At 53.5% G+C, this 25,268-nt stretch overlaps 1 protein-coding gene across 2 annotated transcripts in view; it reads left to right on the forward strand.

Annotated features, from left to right (window-relative positions):
- The window catches only part of Dpt (dermatopontin), a 269,201-nt gene that overhangs the window by 237,567 nt on the left and 6,366 nt on the right, over positions 1-25,268 (forward strand). The window contains exons 1-2 of one of the 2 annotated variants that reach the window (XM_026405219.2): positions 7,006-7,326; positions 18,861-18,986. In XM_026405219.2, coding sequence (XP_026261004.1) covers positions 7,016-7,326; positions 18,861-18,986 — 437 coding nt within the window. In that variant the 5' untranslated portion in view covers positions 7,006-7,015. Of the gene's footprint in view, positions 1-7,005; positions 7,327-18,860; positions 18,987-25,268 lie in introns of those variants that run through there. The other variant, XM_077802359.1, reaches the window with a different exon arrangement.

The raw sequence follows: 25,268 nt of genomic DNA on the forward strand, positions 1-25,268 counted from the left end.
CCTGGGGAAGAGTATGAAGTGAGAAACATCCTCGAGAAATAAATATGCACCTTCGATTTTGCTCCTAGACTTTGCTATGCACAAAAGTCATGGAAGAGCTACTGAAAAAGGCCAATTCCAGGGCCCCATCTCCAGGGTCTACTCCACTAGGGTGGCCAGGAACTCAAGAATCTGCCTTTGCCACTTGTGCATGATTGTGATGAAGGTGGTTCGTCTCCTCTGGAGGGAGTTTGTTTCAGGAACGCTACTTTGGCCAAGTCCTGGCCCCTTTTGCCTCAAGTCAAGAGGATCAGAGGGTTGGGGTTGCTCAATGTTTGTGATCCTGCTCTTCCAACACGGAGGATCAGCCTCCTTGCCTCCCTAAAGGACACATTCACCAAATCTCTAATGCCAAGTCTGGGAGACCTGGCAGGGCTCCTTGGGATTCGTGTGGGACAATGTGGGGTGCTTTGAGATCCTGAACTGGAACTGGGACACGTGGGTTTGCTGTGTCTGGATCCGATCGCGCAGTGCTCTCTGACTCTGGGCGTAGCTCTACCTCCCAGAGCCTGTTCTAAATAGGTAAAATGGAGATGGTGAAGCCAGTGTTATTACCTCCTTTAATGCAAAGACAAACTGAGGGCCACATGGTGTGCCGCTCATTGTTGATCATTTTCTCTGAAAATAGAAAAGAATAAATATTTGTTGAGTTCCTACTACCTGCTGGATTGTGTATGCAAAATGCTACACAAATGAAAGGTAGTGTAGTTTGTTTTATAAACTTCAGATCAAACACCTATAGAGCTCATTTCAAGTTAGGAAATTTGTCTTGGAATGACTTCACATACATGCTTTCTGGTTTAATTGTGTTCTCTTTCTCCATGTTTGTACCCTAATGTCCCCAAAGGACACTCCTTTAGCATGTGCCCCGGTGGGTCATGTGCCCCAGGTTGTAGAAGGTCTTCTGATACCTGTTGCTGGTCTTAGGAGCACAGGCTGCGTTCACTGTAGCTCATCTCCAGCAGCCCACGTCTCACGTCTCGACCCAGGACTGTAAGAACACACTCAGGCCTAGAAGCCTCCCTCCTTGGGCATCAGAGCTGATGTGGTTCAGTGTCACCATCCTGACATCCTCCCTGCCATTATCCTGGTTCCCGTCTCCAGCCATACGGCTTCCCTACCTGGGGCTGCCCCAGAGCCTCCCAGCCTCCCCTGCTCTCTGCCTCCGGTGCTCAGCCTGTTCTGATCTTCTTCCCCAAGCCCCCTCCATCACACTCACCCACACGATTAACGGAGCCTCTGAGAGTGGTGAAGCCACCTCCTCCTGGCCTGGCTCACTCCCCAAACCCTGCTGTGACTGTCCACACAAGAACCAGGCTGCCCTGCGAGCCCCAGGGCTGCTCATTACACTGATTTACGTGATGATCCCCTCAACTCCGGTTTCTGGTACTTCTCTGAGGCATAATGACAACTTACATTTGTATCAAGCTCTGCCCTTTAGGGAGGCCGGGCAGAACCATTACTTGGTGGGTTCCCCCAATTCTCTTTGGGTGAGTGGCAAGTACTGTGATTATGAAGCTGGGGTCTCAGACTTACCTACCTCAGTGATTCTAAACCAGAAATGCTTTTGTTCCCAGGGGGACTTTCAGCAATGTCTGGAGACACCTGTAAAGGTCACAACAGGATGTTACGTTGACATCTCGTGGACAGAGGCTGGGCAAGTGTCCAGCATTCTACAGTGCCCAGTGTAGTCTCCTCAACAAAACCAAACGCATCAGTGATCACAGTAGAGAGAGCCTGGTCGTCTGAAGTCCTGAAACAGGTTCAGGGGTGAAACTCAATTCCCTCTTCTGCTGGCAGGTGAGAGTGCATTTCTCTGCATCTGTGGGCAGGTGGGGTCTAGGACAGGACGTAGCTCTCAAAGGTGGGCTGTGGCCCTCAGTATTTCAGAGAACTCAGCAACTCACTGCCAGCTTTCCTTCTTTCTGGATTCTTGACTCACAGATTCAAAGAATGAAATCCACAAACCAGGATGAGTGAGAGAAAGAGTAGAATTTACTGAAGAAAAGAAACATAACTCTTGCACCGCGAGAGGGAATCCTATAACAGATTTTCCCCAACCCATGAGCTAGCCTAGGGGTTTAGGTAGCACGTGGGTCACTGCTATTGCTCCAAACATAGGCCAATTAGGGTGTGGAAAGGTAACAATGCTGCTGGTCAGCTCTTGAGTCCTGACTTCCATTCAGCTCTGCCCCACTTCTGTCCTCTCCCAGGGTCAGAGAGTGGGGGGCTGAGGTCATGGGATGGTCTATTCTTGCAGGTCCTGGCCTGTACTGCTGTGTGGAGCCGGCTTCTGCAGCCCCAGCTGCTCCATGCCTGGGCCTGGCTGCTGAAGGGTGACAGGTCGCACCTGGGCTCACGGTGCCGCAGGCCCGCCATGCCTGAACGGTGGCCTCCATTGGACTGCAGGTCACACTTTAAACTGCACTCTGCAATACCGGGCCCACTCTGCTGCCCACTCTGCTGCCCACGGCTGCTTCTGGGCAGGATCGAGTAGGCCGGCTCTGAGGCTGCCAGGAGCCGCGTCACTTTTGCTTACTCATGGGGTCCTTACTCAGACATTTGGATTCCAGGAACCCCCTACTCCTCCCAGGACCATCTGCTACTGTTCTGAGGCCCTGCCACGGCTATTGGGCACCTGGGATAATAGTCTCCTCACTAAGGAAATCAAACGGAGGAAATCCAGACCTGTGTGCTAGCCGGAAAAATTGACCTCTGGACCTTCCTCCACAAAATGGTCATCCTGGAGTTGTCCATCGAAGGTGGAGCATGCAGGGCAGAGTAAGGCCACCTTATTCCACCCCCCCAATCTGCCCTCCTCTTTCTCCTCAACTCAGTACTCACTAGTTCTCCTGCTACCTCCAGAGGGGAAAACCCCAGGGGTCACCCAGTGGGCGTGACAGTGGGTTCCAGAAAGACCTAAGGAAAGCAGAGTCGTGCGGGCTGGAGGGCCGGGCAGAGGGCAGCCCACGAGGGAGTGAGGAGGTGCTCAGGACCTTCCTCAGCCCCACGTGAAGCTGGAAGGAGCACAGGGTGGTTCAGCAGACGCTTGCCACGGAGCTCCTGAGAGCACGGATACGCAGACCGTGCTCAGGACCAGAGAGCTCCCGCCACGTTTTATAAAACAGTGCTGGGGCCATAGCTCAGTGGTGGAGCACCGCGGGTTGCATCCCCAGAACCACATCATACATCTAAGGCAGGTGGTGGCGGTGGTTGTACGCCTCGTGAATACACTGAAACCTTTGGATTCTGGACCTTAACGGAGAACTGTCTGGTATGTGAACTATCTCAAGAAAGCTGCAGAATAAGGAGGAAAAACAGGAGAAGAAGGGAAAGACAGTGGAGGAGGAGGAAGAGGAGGAAGAAAGAGGCAGCTGGTCCCGAAGGCTTTCAAGTGCACATTGGCCGAGGCCAGAGCCTCTCCTTCCCGAGTTCGGAGGGTGGGAGGTGGCCTCTCGGGTCTTTAGCTGGGTCTAGAGATGGGATTAGCACAGGCAGGTTAAGAGAGGAGCCGGCAGGTCCTCAGCGCAGGTCCACGTGGGCATCCCCACGGGACAGTGAAGACTGAGACCCGCCAGAGCCAGACGCTTCTGTTCCCTTAAGACAGAGCATGGTAAATGGTGGAGCATGGTGACAAAGGAGGGCAGGAACAGCACCGAAAGCAAGCACCTGGGAAGGCTTAGGGGAGAGAGTCCTGCTGCAGATCCCTCTGGCTCTGAGCTGACGAAAGTCACCTCCAGAAAAAGAGGGTCTAGGTTCCCTCGTCAGGCAGGAAGGGGAAGCAGGAAGTCTCCTGCAGCCACACTTTCTTCAGCTCCACCCCTCGATCCTCTAGGGAGAGATGTTTCCAATTCCTTCAGCTTTGGGGAGGTGCTAAGGTCCAGTGGTCACAAGTGTGGGCTCTGGAGTGACGAGGGATGAGTTGGGTCAGACAGGCTTCCCCACCTACCCACCTAGTGACTCCTGGAATTTGGGTATCTTCTACACAGTGTTTCCACTTTTAACATGCTTTGGACCCCTGGGGGGCCTGTTAGGACACACACTGCCAGAGCCACTGATTCAGTAGGTCTGAGTGGGGCCAGAGAATCTGCATTTCTAACAACCAGGTGTTGCTGATGCTGCTCGCCCCAGGACCACACCCTGAAAACTGCTCATTAAGATTTAGTCCCAGGGCCTGTCCAGTGCACTTGGCAAATAACTGCAGAAATCCACAGTGAAAATTAGGTGTGAAGATATGAAAAACTATTTTATTTGGCAATTTCTAAATGTTGAGTTATAATTAGTGACCACAGTTTTGATGGAATGATGGGAGTGATTGCAGAGAAGGACTCAGAGGACTGGGAGTCATGTCTTTCCAGCTCTAGGCATTTGGTCCAAAACACTCTGGGACCACAATTTCCTTCTCTGTGAAAAATGTGTCCCCACAATGCCTCGTTGGTACGTGCCATAAAGTCGTGAGGAAGACAATCTGCTAACCTGGTTGAAATGCCTGGTGACTATCAGTGCATTAAACCAGCGTTCTTATCCCTGCTCTCGGAAACCACTTTCTGCCTGGCTTTCAACTCTAGCAGAGCCTCTGCCGTCTCTGGAGTCCCCTGAGGCACTGCAAGAGCTGAGCTGCTTTCCACGCTCTGCGGCAGGAATCTACACCCAAATAGGCCTCAAGTATGAAGCTTTTGCTTTGGCACATTACAGGAAGTCCAGTCACAGCAGCCTGATTGTCAAACAGGAGGGGTCTGCAGAGAATGTGGACCAGGCAGGGCCTGGAAATGGTTGGAAAATAAATGGATGGTAAGGATAAATGCTCACAATGATTTGCACAGTCTCGTGGAGCTCTTTAAGGTTTACAATTTCTCATAAGCCATGCCCTGATTGCAGGATACAGCTCACGAGCATCAGGATGGTAAAATAAAATAAAAAAAAAACACTTTAGAGTCGTGGTCCTCAGCCCTGACCATGCAGGAGAACCACGCTAGGAGCTTTCCAAGGATGCCATCATTTGGGCCTTGCTCCGAGGCCTCTGGCCTGAGCGGTGTGGGGGTGGCTCAGACGATGGTGAGAATCACCCTCAGAATCTGAGTTCTCTCTCAGCTGGGAGGTGTCCAGTTTCGAGCTCTGGGCAGTTACTTAGGAACAGAATAGACTGGTGGGAGAAGGTGGCGCTGAGAACCAGACTGGGACTCACACACCTGTTCACCTGTTCATGATCATCAGGGCACATTCACACACACACACACACACACACACACACACACACACATGCATGCACACACACGCACATAAATGTGCGCACACACGCAGTGGCTTAACTCTCAGGTGTAACTTTGGTTCTCCTTTGAGGCTACCTTGATCTGTAATCTGGCCTGAATGCCTCTTGGGAAGTGGGCTATGGGTAGGGCCAGGGTGGGACTCAGAGGATAATTTTTCACTGACTCTACCTTCTTGAGAATAGTGGTTCTTGAACATTGGTGTGAATCAGAACCACCTGGAGGGCTGGGTTGGGGCTCAGTGGTAGAGCACTTGCCTACATGTGTGAGGCACTGGGCTTGATTCTCAGCACTGCATCTAAATAAATAAAATAAAGATCCAACAATAACTAAAAACAAATTAAAAAAAAAAACACTGGAAAACATGTTTAAAGTAGAAATAGAGCTCAGGAGTTGGCACTGAAGGAGATTCATGGCTCTTCAGGTATGATCAGTCGATGACCACAATGTCATGTACCTTATGATGCAGCAATCCCAATCCAGGTATTTACCAAATGAAACAAAAAAATTTGTTCACCCTTCACACAAACACCTGTACATGTTTATAGCACTTTGTTCATAATTATGACTATGTAATTTTACAAAATTAACTTTCAAATCCTGAAAACGACCAAATGCCCTTCAAATGGTAAAGGTCTGAACTACCTGGGGTTCATCCTTACCAGGGAACCCTCCTCAGAGGTAACAGAACTGAACTACAGCACAGTACTGAAGAGCGGTACGCCAAGGGCAAGAAGGACACACGGGGTACGCAGATTTGATTCCATTCATTTGACATTGGAACAGGCAAAACTGCAGGAACAGAAAGTAGGTCACTGTGTCCAGGGACCTGGGGTTCGTAAAGGGCCTGGCTGCAAGGGACAGAGGGGTGCGTGGGATTGACAGGACCCTTTACCTTGATTACAGTGCTGCTTACCCAACTGAATGCCCAGGGTCACAAAAGGAGACTTTATTACATATAAATCGTACCTCAACCAGAGACAACTCAGTGTGAAGGAAAGGACAGTGAAGGGTAAAAGTGGTTTATTCAGATTTAACCCACGGTGTAATCTGAGAGCAGAGCAGTTTCTAGATGTGGGCGGGTCCGATGGCAGATGCTCAAGGGTGGAAATCATGCCGACTGATCTTTCCATGGGCACAGTACTTCCATAGGCAGCTGGGGCCTCCCGAGAGCCACCCTGCCACCAGGACACCCACACTTGGACTTGGGGTTCAACTGTGTTGGGCTAAGACCAGGCGCCCAGGTTTGCAGGCCTCTGGGTGACGCTGTCCTTCTTCCCACTATTGAGATAGCTCTGTGGACATCCCTGTGAGGGGCTGTGTGGAGCACAGGTCCAGGGGTCGGCAGTGAGGGGTGGCGTGGCAGGGGGTGGCGTGGCAGGGGGTGGTGTAGAGAGACAGGGGCTTTCCCAGGCCAGTGTTCCTAGGGCAGAGGACCAGTTGGCTCTTGTCATCTGTCTATAGAGTCCTCCTCTCTCCGGGGACTTTCTCCAGCCCACACGCTCCCTGCATGTTCCTAGAATTCCACCTTAAAACAAGCTGGATGCACTTACGGCCAACTTCTCAGCCTGGAAAAGTTTCACTTAAGCGATGACACACTGCACTTGGACCCCGTTCACCCACATCTGGAAGCCACATGTCGACGGCAGCTGTATAAAAGTCGGCCCGGCAGACCTAGGGTGACATTGTTTTGCCAAACGCCAGCAAGCATGGACCTCACTGTCCTGTGGGTGCTCCTGCCGCTGGTCACCGTGGCCTGGGGCCAGTATGGCGACTGGTACCCGTACCAGCAGTACCAGCAGTACCAGGACTACAGCGATGACGGGTGGGTGAACCTGAACCGGCAGGGCTTCAGCTTCCAGTGTCCCCACGGGCAGGTGGTGGTGGCTGTGAGGAGCATCTTCAGCAAGAAGGAGGGCTCTGACCGGCAGTGGAACTATGCCTGCATGCCCACGCCGCAGCGCCTGGGGGAGCCCACGGAGTGCTGGTGGGAGGAGATCAACAGGGCCGGCATGGAATGGTAAGGCTGCCGGTGGGGCCGGCAGGTTCTGCTCACGCCCCTGGGGCCCTGGACTCTCAGGGGATGGGGTGCCCACCGCCTGGCACATCCTGCACCACGCCTTCCCCGCACCTTCCCCTGGCACTTCAGGTGGGGCAGGGCTGCCCGGGGCAGACAGGACACAGACCCCAGGTGGCCACCCGCAGGTGGGCTCCCTGAGGTTTTGTTCCTTCCAGGGATAGAACCTACTCGTGATTGGGTCCAGGGGCTGGTGGGGTCTGCAGAATGGACACTACAGGAACTGAAGTTGCTTAAGAAGCGTTGTGGTGACTTCACACTGCTGTGACACTGGAACCCCATTTCCATTTTGTAGATTTTTAAACTATTTTACAAAAGCATGAGTCTATAGAAGTTGGGTGAAAAGAAGCAATTGGACCCTCCACACAGAGAGTTTGAGAAATACTGATTTAGAGAGGTGACTGGGGAGAGGAGAGAGGAACTGGTTCTCCGGCCCTGCCTCCATGTTCTCTCAGTTGTGGGGACCAAGAACCTTCTCTCTGCCTAAACCTAGAGTGGGTTCTGTTGCAGGAACATAGTTACGGGAGGCCTCAGGAGAGAGGCCCTGTCCTCCCCTGAGGGTATGGGACGGGCTCCAGCTTGCACTTCCCCTAGTGGGAGCGAGTGGGGGTGACCGTCCAGCCAGGTCCAGCTCCAGGGGCACTCGGTCAGAAGCCCATCCCAGCACCAGCTTTTCACAACACCTGGGTGGAGCCTGGGCTTCGGGGTGTGGGGTGGAGGGCAGAGGGCAGAGGCCAACCTGGGGAGACAGGCCTGGGGAGCAGGAAGTCCACTGGCCAGCTGCCAGGGTGTGTCTGTGGAGCGAGCCAGACGGCTCTATGGGGGCTGCAGTGGCACTGTGTGGAGTGGGGGTGGGGAGGCTCCACCATAAAACAGGGGTCACACGACCACAGTCCAAGAAGAAGAGACACCAGTGGGTGGAGGAGTCAGGCGAGAGGGGCCTCTGACAAAAACAGCTGCTGTTTGTTGAGTGCTGACCCTCAGCAGGCACCAGGCTGAGCCTCTGTATGGATTATCTCATTTAATGCTCCAAACAAATCCATGAATCGTTCCATAGACAAACTGTGGTCTGAGAACTGGTGCTCCTCCTCAGCTGGGAAGCTGAGATTTGGATCCGGAAAGTCTTAGCTCCCAAGATGATGTGCTTAGCTGTGGTGACAGACTCCGAGAGGCACTCCTGCCACCCAGCCAGGGCCCTGGCCCTGAAGCTCACCCTCTGTCTGCAGAGCCCGGGCCACAAGACCGGGGCCAGGCTAGCCCTTCATCCTGGGTGAGGCGGATCTCTAGCTCAGGGCCAGCCTGAAGGGCCAGCCCGGTTACTGCAGCTGAGCAGGGGCCCCGCTGGCCTGGGGAAGGGTGGGCAGGGACAGCTGTGGGCAGGGAGTTGGGCCCAGAGGCTGCCTGCACAGCCCTAGTGGCCATCCTCGTCCATCCCTCTGCCTCTGGCACGCAGATTTAACAATCCCAAACCCCTTCAGACAGATGGCTGGCTCCAAGATCAGGCCTGCTTGCGGACAGGACAGAGTCCAGCACTCCCCGCAGCCAGGCTCGCTGCCGGCACGCAGCACGGAAATGACCCAGTTACACTGTCCCTTCAGGCCTCCGGTTCAGGCCCCTCATGTGGTTAGGGCCTCGCTCTGACAGCCTTTGTAGGGCAGCCGAACAGGAGCACTAGCCGAGCTCCTCAAGCGCAGCAGGACAGCCCTGCACTGAGTTGGGAGGACTGGGCGTGGATCCTGGTGCTACTGACCATGTGCCATGTGACCTTGGCCCAGGGCTCTGCTCTCCAGGCTCCCAGCTCATAGGAAACGGGCACTCAGCCTGGCAAGCTCTGCGGCCCAGGGAGGCACGGCGCAGCCTGGAAGTGCCCTGCTTTTCTTGCTGTCTGCAGATCCTTTTGTCCTCCCTGCCAGAGAGGGAAGCCAACGATGTCTAGTCTTCAACTTGCCAACTCACGGCTGGCTTGTCAGGAACCCCCAAGCAAAGAGGAAGGAGGTGACGTCACAGGTTTGGTTTGGCCCCTGGGAGTCTAGAGACAAGCTGACCGCCGTCTCCCCTCCTCCTCTCCGCACTCTGGTGTGCAGGGCCCAGTGACCCTTCCTTTCTCCCTTCCACCTGCTCTTGACCTTCTCCCCATCTGCTGATCACAGGCTGAACATGCAGAACAGCCTCTTTCCTGTGGGACTTGGCCGCCCCAGATAGATGCCAGTTAACCCCCAGGTATTTTTTCAGATGATCATGACTTTGAGCTCAGACTCCAGTCTCAGTGAAATATTTGAAAGGAAAGAAATTGCTCACAGGCTGGGGAGCAATCACGTCTGCCCATTGGCTGCCAGCTCTTGTCCTTTCTGGGGAAAGCGTCTGTGGTTGTGTGCAACTTGGCCACCTTTCATAAGCAAATCAGCGTATGTTTTATTTTAAGAGGGGGAGAGTGGTGACCACAGTATTCAGGACCTGCCGGAGAACCTTGCTAATAATGGGGCACCATCTCTAAAGGACACTGCCATCAGAGCCCCATGCCAGTAAAGCCACGGTTCCTCCTGTTTCTCTGCTGAAAACCCTGTCTTGGGATTCCAAGCCCAGACGCCCACCTCCACCACGATGATGACCATGATGGCCAGGAGGTGTGTGTTTGCCCTGAGGGCAGGCCTGAGCTACTCCAGGGGATGTTCGCTGACTTGGATTGGCATGGTCCTGTGTAAAGCAAGACAAAGCTGGAATGTTCTAGGGAAGCTGGGATGCTGAGTGGTGGAAGGAGCTCTGGGCTGGGATCAGGGAGGCTGGACTCACGGCTTCTGTGGTGTCATCTCTCAGCTCCGCGGCCTCAGAGAACTGACAGAACATGGAGTCAGGGCAGGGAGAACCATGGCATTCTGCTTGCCTTTGCCTCCACTCCTCTATCTTCTGCTCCTTACCCTGGCACAGGAAGAGAGATAAGGAGAGGATACCCACCTCACATGTCGGTAGAGGGTGTTACCGGGATGCTACAGGAAAAGGTACAGAGGGTACAGGAAAAGGTACCGAGCGCTCTAAAACCAGTCTGCATCTCGACCCATGCCTGGCTCATGACTTCCTACCAATGGCAGCTCAGAAAGATCTAGCGAATGAGGCGTTTGATGAGGCCTCTTTCGGGCAAGGCAGATCTCCCAGAACTGAATTTGGAGGAAGAGTGTCCTGCGTAGGGCACCGTTTATACTAGAGCTGAATTTATGAATTCGCCCACGACAGTTCAGACAATGAGAAGAGAAGAAGGGAAACTGCCCCTCAGGGCTGTGTCGGCTTCCATAGGTGACAGGGCTCTGCACCGCCTGGGCCAGCCGCCCCCTTCCTGGTTCTGAGTCAGGGCAGGGCCCTGCCTCCCCTAGGTCAGCACTGCCCACCTCTAAGCTTCCTCTACTGCAGTAGCCGTATGGCCCAGGGGGTGCTGGTGTCCTTGGCCCCGTAAGCACGTGGTGAGCGATATGTCTCCTCAGTGCTGGAGGCGCTCCCGATTCCAACCCCGGCCCCCCTTCCCTGCAAGGTTCCCGTGAAGGAGGTCACTTTGCTCTGTCTTTGATTCCCAGCCTTCCCGTTTCTACAACCAGAGCTTGGCTTTATTGTTCACACCTCATTTTGGTTTTTCACATGTGCCAAGATGCAGAATGGTCTTTTAAGACCTCCTGAGCATCTCAGAGACACACCAGGGGGATTGCCAACGCATGTTCCTGCCGCAGGATGTGTCCCTGATTCAGTGTGCATTCTCCCATGGTCTTAATGTCTCCATAATTTAAAAAGTAGACCACTAAACTCTTTATTTCAAAAGCTTTAAAGACCAAATGTCACACGGCATCTGGTTTGAATCCTGGAACAGAAAAAGGGCATTAGTAGAAAAACTGGTGAAATCCCAGTGAAGTCTGAGATTGGGCTGGTTACTTCCTTATGAGGCACAAACACCCCCAGGTTCTGAAAGTAGCCCCCAGGGCAGCCAGGATGGAGGGCAGACATCAGTCTCATGGGTTGTCTTTAAAGCTCTTCGGTAAGTGTAAAGCTTCCTCAAAATGAAAGGCTAACAGGCACATAAAACCGAAGGCTGTGGAGTACACCTGGAATTTAAAAGGCAAACTGACCATCGCCCAAACCAGGAATCCCAGGACGGGAAGGCCCTGGGAGCAGTCACACCACAGATTAGGAGGTGGAGCCCCAGGGAAGTACAGCTGAGAAGACCGTGAAACGGACATTACTGCAAGCTCTGTGGTCCTGACCCAGATCCACGTGTGGCCTATGATCTAGTCCTTGTTCATACGCTTTCCTCCATCCAGTGCTTATGGTTGTTAACTTTGCAGACTGAAGGGATCTGAGGGTCCCTCACACAGGGTCTGTGCTCTGGACTAGGTCCTGTCCAGCCTTGTGGGCTTCACCACCGCAGTGGAAAGCGGGCGTACCCGCTGTGTCTGTCTGAACACGGCAGACCAGGGCTCTGAAGAGGGAGACCCACCACCGGCTCATGGCTCAGGAAGGGCAGGGCAGCCAGCCGGACGTCCAGTGTCAGGGTCAGCGGAGAGGTGCTGATCAGGCCGTGGTGTGGGCTGAGCCAAAGAAGTCATCGAATCCACACAGTGAGGGCTTCTGAGGACAAGAAGGCCGCGGGGGAGAGCGGGTTGGCAGATCTAGGACTCCTGCTGACCTTCCTTCCCTCCAAGTCACTCTCAGTACCGGGAACCCGTTGTCTGGGAGCAAAGCGCTCTTAGCTCTTGTAAGGAAGGCACAATCCACTTCTTCCTTCAGAGATTTGCCTGTCCCTGGGCTCCTGCCCGCTACGATCCTCCAATCAGTAAGAGACTTGCAGAGTCGGGAGATGTGCGTGTGCTTCTGAACGTCTAAGGACTTTGGAGTCAGACAGAAGATTCCCCAAACATAGCCCCAGCACGTCCTTGACCCAGCCAGGCCAACCCTCAAACCCTCAGTCTCTGCATCTATGGGCCCCACGGTGGTTATGGGAATTACATGAGGTAATGTGTGCATTTTACTGGCTGTGTGTCCTTAAGAAAATCACCTAGCCTCTCTAAACCTGCATTTGCATTGTTGTGACCAACAGTGACTACTCTGTGGAAATCAGGGCTCATGGGGATAAACATCACATTGTCCACAACTGACAAAGTTGGAGCAGAAATCCAGATTGTCTGATACCTACCATTTTGCTTTTAAAGCACCTAATTCAATTATGATCTCTAAACATTAAGTGCACGTTATCAGTAGCTTGTTACAACTTAATACTCACCGAAGTGGCATGGGACCTTGCCTGAAAGGCCTGGAATTGCTTCCAGGACAGTGAACACCTCTCACAAGATGCTCTGGATCTTCTTAGGGCCTTTGTGGTAGTCTCCGCAACTTGTGTTTTTCCAAAATGCGCCAGGACCTCTGTTTTAGGGAGGTGTTTGCCCTCTATCTTATGCCAGGTCTTTCCATCCAGAGAAGCTGCTTCCTATCTTGATGCCTGGTCCCGACTGCTGACCTGAACCTGGATGTGGACAGCAGGACTCTCGCCTGGTTGCAGGCAGGAGGGAGGCAGACTGGGCCCAGCAGGGCTTTGCTCACGCCCTACCTTTGGAAGGAGGATGAGTCATAGGTGGTGACACTGTCACGCCACAGGCTGTTCAGTGACAGGACATGCTGTATGAGGTATATATTGACCTGTCACAAGGAAGACAAAGCAGTGTGAGCTGGAGTGTCAAGGAGGGAGGACCTCTTGGAGTCGGGGAGGTGGGGATCTACTTTCTGAGGCTGGTCTCATGGTCCCCTGGAAGCATCCAACCCTGACAACTCTGATCGCAGGCCCCAAAGAAAGTGGTGTCAGGAAATTAGTGTGTGGCTCCTCTTTCTATTAAAGCATAAATATTTATGAGCATAGTAATAATAACTAGCTCTTCTCCTGCCTTTTAATAGCATTGCAGACGGCTCACAAACAGCGTCTCTTCCCCTTCACATGATCCTGTCCCTTCGCAGAGATGGGTACATGTGTCAACAAAAGGGTGAGATGGATCGTGGAGTCATTGGGTTTGGGCGTAAGAGAAAAATCCAGAACACTAAAAGCTCCTTTGACCGGGCAACCTGCCTCCCAGCTGGGTTTGCCCCCGCCCTGCCCTCCCTGCCCGGTGGTCCCCACCCGTGCTCCACTCTCCATCTGCTTCTTATCTCCGATGTCCACCACCACGAGGATCATCAGTACCAGACCTCCAGCAAGGATCCCAGACCACGTGCAACACCATCCACAGAGCAGGTTCTACGGAACGTTTGTGGAAAGACTTAATGGACCTTCCACAGTTCTGTGGACCAGGTTTTGAGAGCCTGACAGCAACTTAAAGAATTATTCTGGGGAGGACAGAATCACCAAAAGTTAAAGCTTTAGAAGAATGAAACCCTCCTGGTACAACTGAGAGCCCCATCCAGCACCAGGAAATGGGAAGACATTTGAGGGCGTCAGGAGGCCACGCCACACGGCCCCCACCTCGCAGGGAGCCAGACGCTGGTCTGGATCACAGTCAGAACTGACCTGGCCCATCTCTGCAGTGGGGTCGGGGATAGGACAGCACACCTTGACTGCAGCTGTATATTTGGGAGCTGGGAAGAAAACACCCAGCACAACCAGCTGTCCGTTGTGTAAGACTTTGAGAGCTCTTGACCACAGCGGTGCTGTGTCCCTTCACCCCCTTCTACACCCAAGCCAACCCCACTGCAGCTGCCAAGAGGTCACACTTTCTGTAAGACTAACCTGGGCCCAGCAGGGAAGGAGGGACCGGAGCTCAATGCAGAAGTTCACACACAACCCACAGGCTCACCCACCTCCCAGGTCTGGCTTCCGCTGTCCTTCCTGCCCAGTGGCCCTGGACTTGATGCAGAATCCAGACAAAATGAGAAAGCCTGGCCAGAGTGACCGGGAACAGGGCAATACAGACTTAATTTTCATGTTCCCCGAAAGCTCACGGGCATGAGCTCTGGCCGGGGATAAATCCTAACTTGGATCCTGGACCTTCGGTCACACCTTGGCATTATGTCATGGAACCCTCTCCGTGGCTTGGGTGGGGCTCCACAGAACATGTTGAGGTCAGAGCTGGGCCCAGCACTCTGTCTGCTGACCTCCAAGGGGCTCCTTCTCTGTGTCCTGCTGATTCTGTTTTGCTATTGCAGAGGCAGAAGAAATTTTCTGTCTGAAATTTGCTTTCAGAGTGATGTCCTGAGATTAGCCATTTTCAGAAAGGTCATTTTCTGAGAACAGTCTGAAAATGTTCTTGTCAGTGGAGGAGTAATTGCCCTGTGATTTTCCTCTAGAAAGTCTCTAGTATCAGGTGGAGCAGGGCTAATATTGCTGCAGTTTGTGACACTGAAATTGACTCTCAGGCTTCTGGGGGACCGCGAGAGAGCAGGGAGAGAGTGGAGCAGGAGGCGCCTCTCTGGGTGAGTCCAACTCACCTGTCCTGCAGACCGCTCAGGAGAGACAAGTGGGTGCTGTGGAGTGAATCAGAGCCTCCGCACCCCCTTGCACCACTGTTTCCTTTGGAATTGAGCTGGGGGAACTGTAGCAATGTAGGCCCTCCAGCTCCCCCCGCCCAGTCAGGCTCCCCCATTTCCTTTCTGTAGGCCTGGCCCCTGTGCCTACCATCCCACAGCTGAGGTCAGTGTGCAGGTCTGAAGAAGCTTTGCAAACAGTGACAGAGAGAGCTGCGCAGGAGAGGGGCTTGTGGAGCAGAGCACCCCGGAGCCCCGCCCTCTGCAGGCCGCTGAGGGAGAAGGCGGGCACAGCCAGGCAGATGGCTCACCAGCTCCATGGAAACCCTTGGAGAGAGTTTCAGGGCCTTTCACAGACTTGAGTGATGGGCTCTTACAAGTCACTTCTGCCTCTGATATGGGAAACGGCTGCTCAGTCACAGTTCATCCATTCTTCCATTAACATTGCAGGGCCAGGGTCAGGGCCTATGAGGAATGCAAAATAAAGATTAAATGACTGTTTCCCACAGGACTGCACTTCCTCTGGAGGTGATAAGACATAATAAAGCATCTGTGCTACAGTGTGGGTGGCCAGACTCCCACAGCAGTGAGCTCTGCCTCAGGGAGGCAGCTGCTAGGGTGTATGGGAGTCCACCTGTCACTCGAGGGGAGTGGCTTCACCAAGTGCACCCCCAGCGACCGCAGACGAGATGAATGCAATGACAGCCTGGAGCTGGGTGCGGTGGTGCACACCTAATACCAGTGACTCAGGAGCTGAGCCAGGAGGAGTGCAAGTTCAAAGCCAGCCTCAGCGACTTAGCAAGATCCTAAGCAACTTGGCAAGACACTGTCTCTAACTAAAAAATAAAAAAGGGCTGGGCCCCAGATCAGTGGTTAAGCACCCTGGGTTCAGTCCCTGGAACCAAACAATAATATTAATGATGACAGATTTATTAAGCATCGAACACCACTCTCCTAGGAACCTTCTGTGCACTGTCTCATGTGATCTGCACAGTGAGCTGGTAAGTACGTGCAACTATTATGTCCACTTTACAGATGAGGACACTGAGGCCATTGGGGAAGGAAGCCAGGGTGCCAGATGTCAGGGCTAACAGTGTCAGCAGGGCCCCTGCTCGGAGCCTCTCTGCCACACCACTCTGCACGCCGTGGAAATGCATTACTCCAAGACCCCGTCCTGGAAGGAATGATTCTCACTACCAGCTCCTGAGCAGGCTCACTCTACCGAAAGGCAGCCTCACAGGTGCCGGGAGCAGGTTGGCAGTTCACCCCGTGCTCCTAGGCCTGGCGCCTGTGGGGTCCAGTCGGTCTTGTCTGGGCAGTGTGACCTGAGGTGGTGTGTGAGAAGGTGACACAGCACGCTCCCACTCGGGGCCAACGGGCTACCAGGCTGGCTGCCGGCCAGCGGGGAATTCGCGGAACTTGGCTTGCCCTCAGTCCTCTGCTCAGCTTATCTCCCTGCGTCTATTTCTACTTAAGGGAACTTACTGCCGTGGGAACCCTGTCTGCTGAGGGTTGCTGAGTGCCCAGGACAATGGGAGCCGTGGCACCATGGCTCCAGGGAGGTCACAGCTCAGCCCAGTCCTGAGGGCTCTGTCAGAGGAAAGCCACAGCCCAGCGCTGGAGAGAGGCAGAACCCAGCACCATGTGCTGCTCCTTCTCTCCCCAGATGCACAGGAGCTTGGCTCTGACTCTTAGGCTCCTGCTGAGGTCGCCTCCCCCCCATGTTGCTAGGAATTGGGCAGCAGAGAGCATGCTGGGAGACGGGCCCCAGAGCTACCCACATTGCTCCCCCCTAGTAGCCCTAGTGCCTGTGTTTGGTTGAGTACCCGGATACCGAACGAATGGAGAGGGAAGACACCTTCCAACCAGGGATAAGCAACCTGATTAATGTCTAGATTCCTCAGATCCTATGAGTTCATTTCCAGCAATGAAAAAGAACAAAATAAAATCCAGTTGCCAACGGTGTTGGTCTGCGTGCCAGCAAGGCCTCTCCACGGCCAGCCCGGGCACTTACTGTCACCTTGCTTCTGACACTTTCTGGGGACTTTTCTTTTCTGGACAAACAGGCTGTATCCCAGCAGCCATCAGGCTGAGTCACGAACTACCTGCTGTTCCCACTCTTGAAAGGGGACATCCAGGGCCAGGATGAGTAGAAAACGCCAAGACACGGAGGTGGCTAAAGACCTCTATTTTGTAAGGGTTTGTTCTGGGGTTGAATGTGTCCTTCAAAGTTCACGTATGGGACACTTTATCCCCAGATTCATGTAGATGGTATTTGGAGGTGGGTCCACTGAGAGGCAGTCATGGGGGAGGGGCCCTATGATGAAGGCGAATAGAGGCCCAAGCTGGCCTACTTGCTCTGCCTGGCCTGAGATGCCCTCCGCCACGTTAAGATGCAGCAAGAAAACCCTCACCAGAGCCCAGCACCAGGCGGCTGGATTCCCCAGCCACCAGAACTACAGAAACCTCTCCTCTTTATAAACCACAGACCAGGGCAGTCCGTGAAGGTCATGTTTGTGTAAGGCGAGAACCCTCTGAGCAGCACCCTCATCATCCCAGCAGAAAGGGGCAAAACTTAGGGTGCTGTGGGCTTTGGGGCATGGGAGAAGGTGGTGCTGGAGATGGGACAGAGGAAGAAATGTCTGCACTGCTCCAAGCCCACCCTTGGTGAGGAAGGTGCCGTCAGATACAAGGGACAGTTCCAGGAGCAGCACAGCACAGCACCAGTGAAGCTGCTTCCTGGACCGTGGACGGGGTGGAGCTGCCACGTGTGAGGAGCAGGGCTTGGTGCTAGGACAGGAAGGACCCTGGAGGGAGCTGAGTTCCACTGGCCTGCTCTGTGGGGACTGCTCCACCTCTCTGGCCTCTCGGCAGCACTGGGGCAGCTGGGGACCCTGTGGCACTAGGGCTTGGACAAGGCTCCTGAACAACCCTGAGAACGGGGGGTGGTAGCCCTGGACAGAGCCCTGCACACTTCTGGGCTGGGATGCTGTTAGCAGAGAATAGTCCATGGACTTGAGTTCCTCAATTCTCTGGATTTATATGTGTCTCCTCCTCCTCCTCCTTCTTCTTCTTCTTTATTTGTTCTAATTAGTTAGGACAGCAGGATGCATTTCAATTCATTGTACACAAATGGAGCACAACTTTTCATTTCTCTGGTTGTACGTGATGTAGAGTCACATCGTATGTTCAGTCACGCATGTACCTAGGGGAATGAAGTCCATCTCATTCCACCATCTTTCCTGCCCCCACACCTCCTCTCCTCCACTCTGCCCAAAGTTCCCCCATTCTTCCCATGTCCTGTCCCTAATTATGGATCAGCATCTGCATATCAGAGAGAACATTCAGCCCAACACTGATTATAGCTTATATTCTCGATAATTGCCATTCTGACAGGGGTGAGATGAAATCTTAGAGTAGTTTTGATTTGCATTTCTCTAATTACTAGAGGAGTTGAACATTTTTTCATATATTTGTGGATTGATTGTGTATCTGCTTCTGAGAAATGTCTGTTCGGTTCCTTAGCCCATTTATTAATTGGGTTATTTATTTTTTTGGTGTTAAGTTTTTTGAGCTCTTTGTGTATCTTGGAAATAGTGCACTATCTCATATGCGTGTAGTAAAGATGTTCTCCCACCTCTTAAGTTCAGTAAAATGATTAATATTATCTTTTACTTTAAATGGCCTGAAAAATATACAATGTTGCATTTGTAGAATTTATAACCACCAGTTTATGTGTTCCTTCACCTAACTACATACCCATAGAGGTGTCTCAGGAGCAGTGTCCCCTAACTTCCTCCAGTTGAAAGACTCTGAGTCATTTGAATATTAATGGTGAGCATTTGTCATTTCTACCTAACTTCTATTTTTTGTATAAAAAGGGAATATATTGTTAGCATCAGGCCAGGGAAGGAGCAGGTGGTGTCAGGGGGATCTCAGGAAGGTCTGTTTGTGCGTCAGCGTCTTAGGTTCTGGGTCTGCTCTCTCCTCCTCAGGTACCAGACGTGCTCCAACAATGGGCTGGTGGCGGGCTTCCAGAGCCGCTACTTCGAGTCGGTGCTGGACCGAGAGTGGCAGTTTTACTGCTGCCGCTACAGCAAGAGGTGCCCGTACTCCTGCTGGTGAGTCCCTCCTGACCCTGGGGCTGCAGGGAAGCCCGGTGAGGATGGGGGATCGCATTAGAATTGTTGCACTGCAGGGAGCCCGCAGCTGCCCAACGCACCCTTCCTTCTCTGACCAGAAGGGAGACAACATGGAGCAAGGCCGGGGCTGACCCCAAGTGCCCAGCCACTTCCCAGGGGTGCTGAGCCTTGACTGAGGCCTGCTGATCGTGGGCCTGAGCTTCTTCCCTCCTCCATGCCAGCTTCCTGTCACATCCAAGGCTGCAAGACCCACTCGGGGGCCTGGATCCCCGCGTCCCCCTGGGAGAAACCAGCCCTGTCGTGGGTTAGTTCTAGCATATAGTTACAGACAGAAAAGGAGCTGCTGCTCTTTTCTGGATCAATTTGAAATCACAGCCTGTGGGGTTTTGTTCTTCTCCTCTCCTCGGCTCATGCCCAGTGTCCACCGACCTAAGCTTCCAGTGGACTGGGAGAATGTATTTGTTATTCACCCAGATAACTCAGTCCCATGTCCTTACAAGCCTGGTGTTTCTGCCTTGGACAAAGGGACCCAAAATGTCACCACACTTGAAGGCTGGTTCAGGCTAGTGACTCATCTCTGCAGTCTGACGCTTGGCAGGACCGCCTGGCGGGTTCTGTGTGCCCCTGCCATCAGAGAGTGCTACTCCAGAGGCCAAGAGGCTTTCGGTGTCCCTAGGGAGAGAGACAGCATGAAGCACTGACAGGGAACCCAGAGTCCCTTCAGTTGAGGTCTGTGGCTGCCTGAAGGAGCAGAACCCTCCCCAGTCCCCCAGCTCCCCAACCTCCTTCCACAAAGCCTCCTGCACCTGCTCCTGGTGAGTCCCAAATCGAAGGTCCCAGCCGGGGAGTAGGTGGAAGGAGTCTCTGTGTGTCCTCCTGCAAGCTCTCCTCCCTCTCCCTCCTCCCCTCCCCACAGCACAGCCTCTTACTCTCTGAACAGCCTCAGTGCTTTGGGGGACAGTGTCTTTGGGGCACAGAGGGGTGGTGCACTTAAGCAGGATTTGTAGAAGTTTGCCGGGTCTGGAGTCTCGCCCTCCCTCCAGACCATCCATGGATCATGGCTGGGAACCAGGTGTTTGAGGGCTTCCGAGCTTCCGATGCCTCAGTTCCAGAGGTGCACTGTCTTCAAAGAGAGGATGAAGGTTGCAGAGAGGAGAGGAGAGGGGGTGAGAGACTGCCAGCCTGCTGGGGCCCCGAGGAGTGGCCTTCTGCTGTGTTCCTGCCCCATCTGCTTGTCTCAGGATGGAACCAGCCTCCCTCTGGCATTCAAAGCCTTCAAGATGTAAATAAGCACAGCTGGTCCTTGACAATTTCCTGGGCAAGGCTCCTGAGGAGTGACAGGGGACAGGGTCAGGTGCCTCTGACCCGTCCTGGGTGCGCCTCTTCTCAGGATCTGTGTGTTCCGTGAGCCTGTGCGCCTGGTTGTTCTGCCCAGGCGTCCACGTGCCTCTGATTCATCAGGTTAGTGCCTGGGCGGTCATGTTTCTGAACAAGATGGGTTTATCGGGTTGTGTCCTGTCGCGGGGCCTGGTGTTGTGGATTTGCGCGGACAGGTGTGGGGTCCTCCCGCCTCAGCACTGAGACTGCACGCGGAGCGGCTGACGGTGGACTTCCTCAGAAGGGCGGGGCAAGCGGACCCTGAGGGGGTCCCCTGGGTGTACCTGCACTTGGAGGGCTCTGCTTCTCTTTGGTGTTAGAGCTGAGAGCTGCCCTGGCCACGGGAAATGGTGCCCGTTCAAGGAAACCTCGGAGAAGCGGCAGGACTGGCGTCTACTGAGCGCCAGGGCAGGCTGTGACACTCACTGCCCACGCGAGTCTAGACATTTCAGGGGCAGACTTAAACGGCCTGAGTCATGGCGTTCCAGAGAGTCTTTCTAAATTGGATGAGACCTCTCGGGCACATTTCCTCAGCATCTCAGCATATGGCCTGGCACAAAGTCGACCCTTAATGAATCTGTGAAATGAGTAACTGCCCGTGGCTCGGCCTAGGGACGGGCGCTGGGGAGGACTGGCGGCTGCGATGGCGCTTTCCAGCCGATAAAGACGTCTTTTGTGTGCATTACTTTACTGAATCCTTTTAACAGCCTTGCCGAGGGAAGTGAGAACTGGGTCCAGCACTTTCCCACAGTGAAATGCTGATGACTCTCTGACTCAAAACCTCCCCTTACATCACCGTAACTGGCTGGTCTCCCTCCAGGGAACTCGGCTCCCACAGTGGGGACCACCCTCTTCCCCTTGGAAAGCATCGTGCACTGTTTTGAACTAGCAAAGTGTCCAGCATCTCTGTGCTGAGAGCATTTAGGGATTTGGACATACCACCACTCTGGGCTGGAAAAAACAGACCATGAGCCAACTCCCAAACGAGTGCAGCATTTATTTGTTTGGTGGGAACCAAGGTGCTGCTCTGACGTGGGCCTGTGCAGTCTCTGGCTGGGCAGCGCGGCTCGCTCATCCTGGCTAGAGAGCACATTCCTGATGGATGCGGACACACGGGGACCCAACGGTCCACGCCGGATCGGACGAGCGTGTGAACTTGCATGTATTTATTTGTGAGGGAGAATTTAAATTCCTGGTCCAGTGGTCTGCAAACCACAAACACATGTCCCTGGAGGCGCCCCAGCCCTTCAGAGACCGCTGGGCTCACTTCCACTCTCCAGGAAGGCCCAGCTGCTGCTCCTCTCACGCCAGCCTGTCTCCTGGCCGGGCAGGGACCCAGGGTGTCCCCGGAGCCAGAGGCCTGCACTGAGCAATTGTTTCCTTTTCTAAATGGTCTGCGGTCTTAGTGGGTTCTCTGGAAAATATATATCTTGGCAGGAAAATCAGGCATCAACTTGCCTGACCCTTACATCTCCCTTCACCCCAGGGGTTCTGTGCCTCTCAGACGTCACATTCCCCACTCCTAGCTCCCCAATCTCCGTCCCCAAGTTCCAAGCCAGAGTGTGGTTTTCCCGAGGTCCTAGTTAACAACAGAATCGGTGAAGCTGCCCATTGCTTTCTCTCCCCCTCCAGAGCGTCCAGTCCAAGCTCAGGGCCCGTCCTCAGGTCCATACCTTAGTGCAGGACGGGGTGGGTCTGCCAGCCCTCTCGCAGTCCTGCTGTGTCAGGGACAGGAAGGAATCACAGGTCCCTCCATTGTGCCGTCGCCCTGCCCCTGGAGGGTAGCCTCTGACACCAGCTTTCCCAGAGGCCTGGTGGGAGGGCAGTTCTCTGTGGATTCCTCCCCAAGAGCTGCAAGTGTTGGGGATCCCCAGGGTTTGAGGCCCCACTAACAGCCTCACCTTGGGTGGCACAACCCACCAGGCCCTCCTCCTGCCCCACAGCAGCCCCTCTGGGCAGAACGGGTCGTCCATTTCCTCAACTGGAGTGGCCATGTTCATAATTCAGACGTGTCCTTGCTGCTACACACGGCCAGGGCCTCCCCGCCACGTCCCCCTCCCGGGACTCAAACCTCAGACACAGGAGTTTCCGATGCGTCTGGTGGCTCTCCCGAGTCTGGGTCCTCTGGCTGCTGGGAGTGACAGGCCCCGCGGGCAGGTCTGGTCCTTCATTCTGCCTCTTGGGCCTCACCCCTCTACTGGGCTCCAGAGGCGACCATTCAGCTCTCCACACAACAGCTCCTCACCAGTCACCGGCAAACGTGAGTGGGTATACAGTGAGCAGAATTCGTAGATTTGGGTTGAGCTCCCGACGGGGAGGAGGAGGGCGGCTTTTGCTGTGGAAGGGAGCCTGCGCGCGTGTGTTGGTCGCGGAACCTCACACACAGAAGCTGCGACCCTATTACACAGAGCGGGAGCTGAGGGCTGAGCAGGGCCATCTCTTTGCCCAGCACCGAGCCGTCTCTCACCTGGTGAGGGAAGAAGAGACCTCCAGGAGCAGCAGCAGAGCCCGGAGGTGGTCACTCTAGTGGAGGGGGCCGTTGGGGGGACATCATGTGGCTGATGAAGTCAACTGAGTCACCACAAAGGTGCTTGCCGGCCAGGCCTGGGCTGGGACAGAGCGCCAGAAACTCCGTTCCGAGAGAGCAATCTGAAGAATGCTCAGGGATGTTCCTCTTCCGATGTAAGCCGGAGATATCCCTGGGACTGTGTTCCCTGGGTCGTGACGCTCACCGAACTGATGAAACATGAACCCCAGATGCCACCAGAAGTCGTCCAGGGACGTCGGACACTCGCTCTCCCATCCCAGCTCCAGGGAGCAGGCAGAGGTCTTGGTCCTTCAGTCCCACTGGCCAAGCCCAGCCCTCTGGGGGTAACCAGGGTACTTATTCCTTCATGGGCACCTTTCTTTATACATGCATAACTGCAATGGGTTTTGTTTTTCCTATGTTTGCAAAAATAATTTAAATGGTTCAGTTGCAACACCTGTTGGTGACACCAGGGCGTCACCGAAGCAGACAAGGCGGCCTCGTCGGACAGGTTCTCGTTCCTGGCTGCTTTGCTGGAAAATCTCTGTAGAGAGGGTGGATCATGAGCAGGCTGGGGTTACCAAGAAAGCTCTCGGCGATTTGCTGTCGGGAGAGTGTGGAGCATCAGGCCTACAGGTGTGGGGTTCCCCTGGGCTCTCCTACACAGGCTCCGAGAAGGAGTGCGCGGGGCCACGTGCCGATGACCCTGAGCTCACCACGTGGCCATCAGCAGGAAGCATGACACGGTCACACGATTTTCATCAAATGCTGAATATGTGGGCCTGGCCTGCCAGAGGACACCAGAACAGGATATTTAAAATCAGGCACTAGTCGGGTCCACAAACTCAGCCAAGCCACCGTCCTGACCTCCTCCCTCCACCATGCCCAGCTGAAGGCTTCTTTGAAGTGTGGGTCAAGGCTCAGTATGAAGTGGCTGTGCCAACTTTTCCCTGAAGTGACCTGGAAAGTCACAAGAAAGCTGGACCACCCCTGTCCTGAGGAAGGCCAACGCCACATCCCACAGGCCCCTGACCAGGGGGCCTCCTCATGGCGTCTTCCCCACTAGTCCCTACACCCTGTCTCTCTTAGTGTCCAGCTCTGAAAGTTCAAATTCTTTCTTCTCTCAGAGGAGCCATTGATTACAGGGCCTTTCATTTATTAGGAGAGAGAGAGAGAGGGAGGAGAGGGAAAGAGGTCATCAACAACTAAATGGAGACATCCGTCTGGTTCAAAACTACAGCCTCCTGGGCCACATTGAAACACAGGTTCTGTGGCTGGGATGAAGCTCAGTTGGTAGAGTGCTTACCTTGCATGCACAAGGCCCCAGGTTCTAATCCCAGCACCACAAAGAAATAGACAAGTTCTTGCTATGAGTGGTGTTTGGCAGGGTCTCTTCCTGCAATGATGGAGTCATGTCTCCCTCCATGTTCTTGGTTTCAGAAAGTAGGGGTGATTTCTGTCAATATCCATCTTCTTTTACTTCTTCTCCCTTACTCAGGGTTTTGGAAGCGATTCTAAACTTGACCTCATGGTTTTTATGATACAAAACAAAGCAATAGCCAAACATCAAACAAAACCAAACCCAACTGGGACCAGTGAGGATGTGTGGCACCTTCTCCAGAACATTCTAGAAACCCCCTGGGCAGCATCCCTGTCTACAGGAGGCTTCTCAGATGCACTGTCCAGCTGGGCAGGCAGCCTTGGGTCTGTCTGTGATCAGACATGAAGTCAGAGTCCTCGTTAATGAAAGCATTGCACCATCTTTCCTCCCTTTGGGGCTTAAGGCTTCTTGATGTTTACCAAAATATGCAAGTTTTTCTTCCGCACTTAATTCCAAATATATTTAACTATCCAAGTAATCAGAGGGCAGATTGTAGTGGCCAATAAAAACTTAAGAAATGAAAATCTAGCCTGATTATTTCCAAATAGTTTTGGCCATTGAATTTAGCCTAATTCACTATTGCCAGATAGAGAACACTCTCTTGGCAGAAGTGAAAACATGATTGGTTATTAACCTTTTTACCTCATGTGCAAACAGTTTTGTTCTGGAAAGCATTTTATGTTCCCTGAAATAAAAGGATTTCCCTCATAAAAAATTCATTGACAATATTCATAATCCCCTCTTTTGGGGAGGGGGTAAACATTAGCTCAGCCCTATTAGAATCTTCAAGGATCACAAAGCAGTGGGATTCAAAGGAGGCCCTATTAGGTCCACGGAGGGGACAGTTAATTGACATTTTCATTAGAAATAGGAAGTCCATGGGGTCTGGGGTTGTGGCTCAGTGGCAGAGCACTTGCCTAGCATGTGGGAGGCACTGGGTTTGATTCTCAGCAAAAGAAAGAAAGAAAGAAAGAAA

This window comes from Urocitellus parryii, chromosome 9, assembly GCF_045843805.1.
Source record: "Urocitellus parryii isolate mUroPar1 chromosome 9, mUroPar1.hap1, whole genome shotgun sequence".
NCBI classification, from domain to species: domain Eukaryota; kingdom Metazoa; phylum Chordata; class Mammalia; order Rodentia; family Sciuridae; genus Urocitellus; species Urocitellus parryii.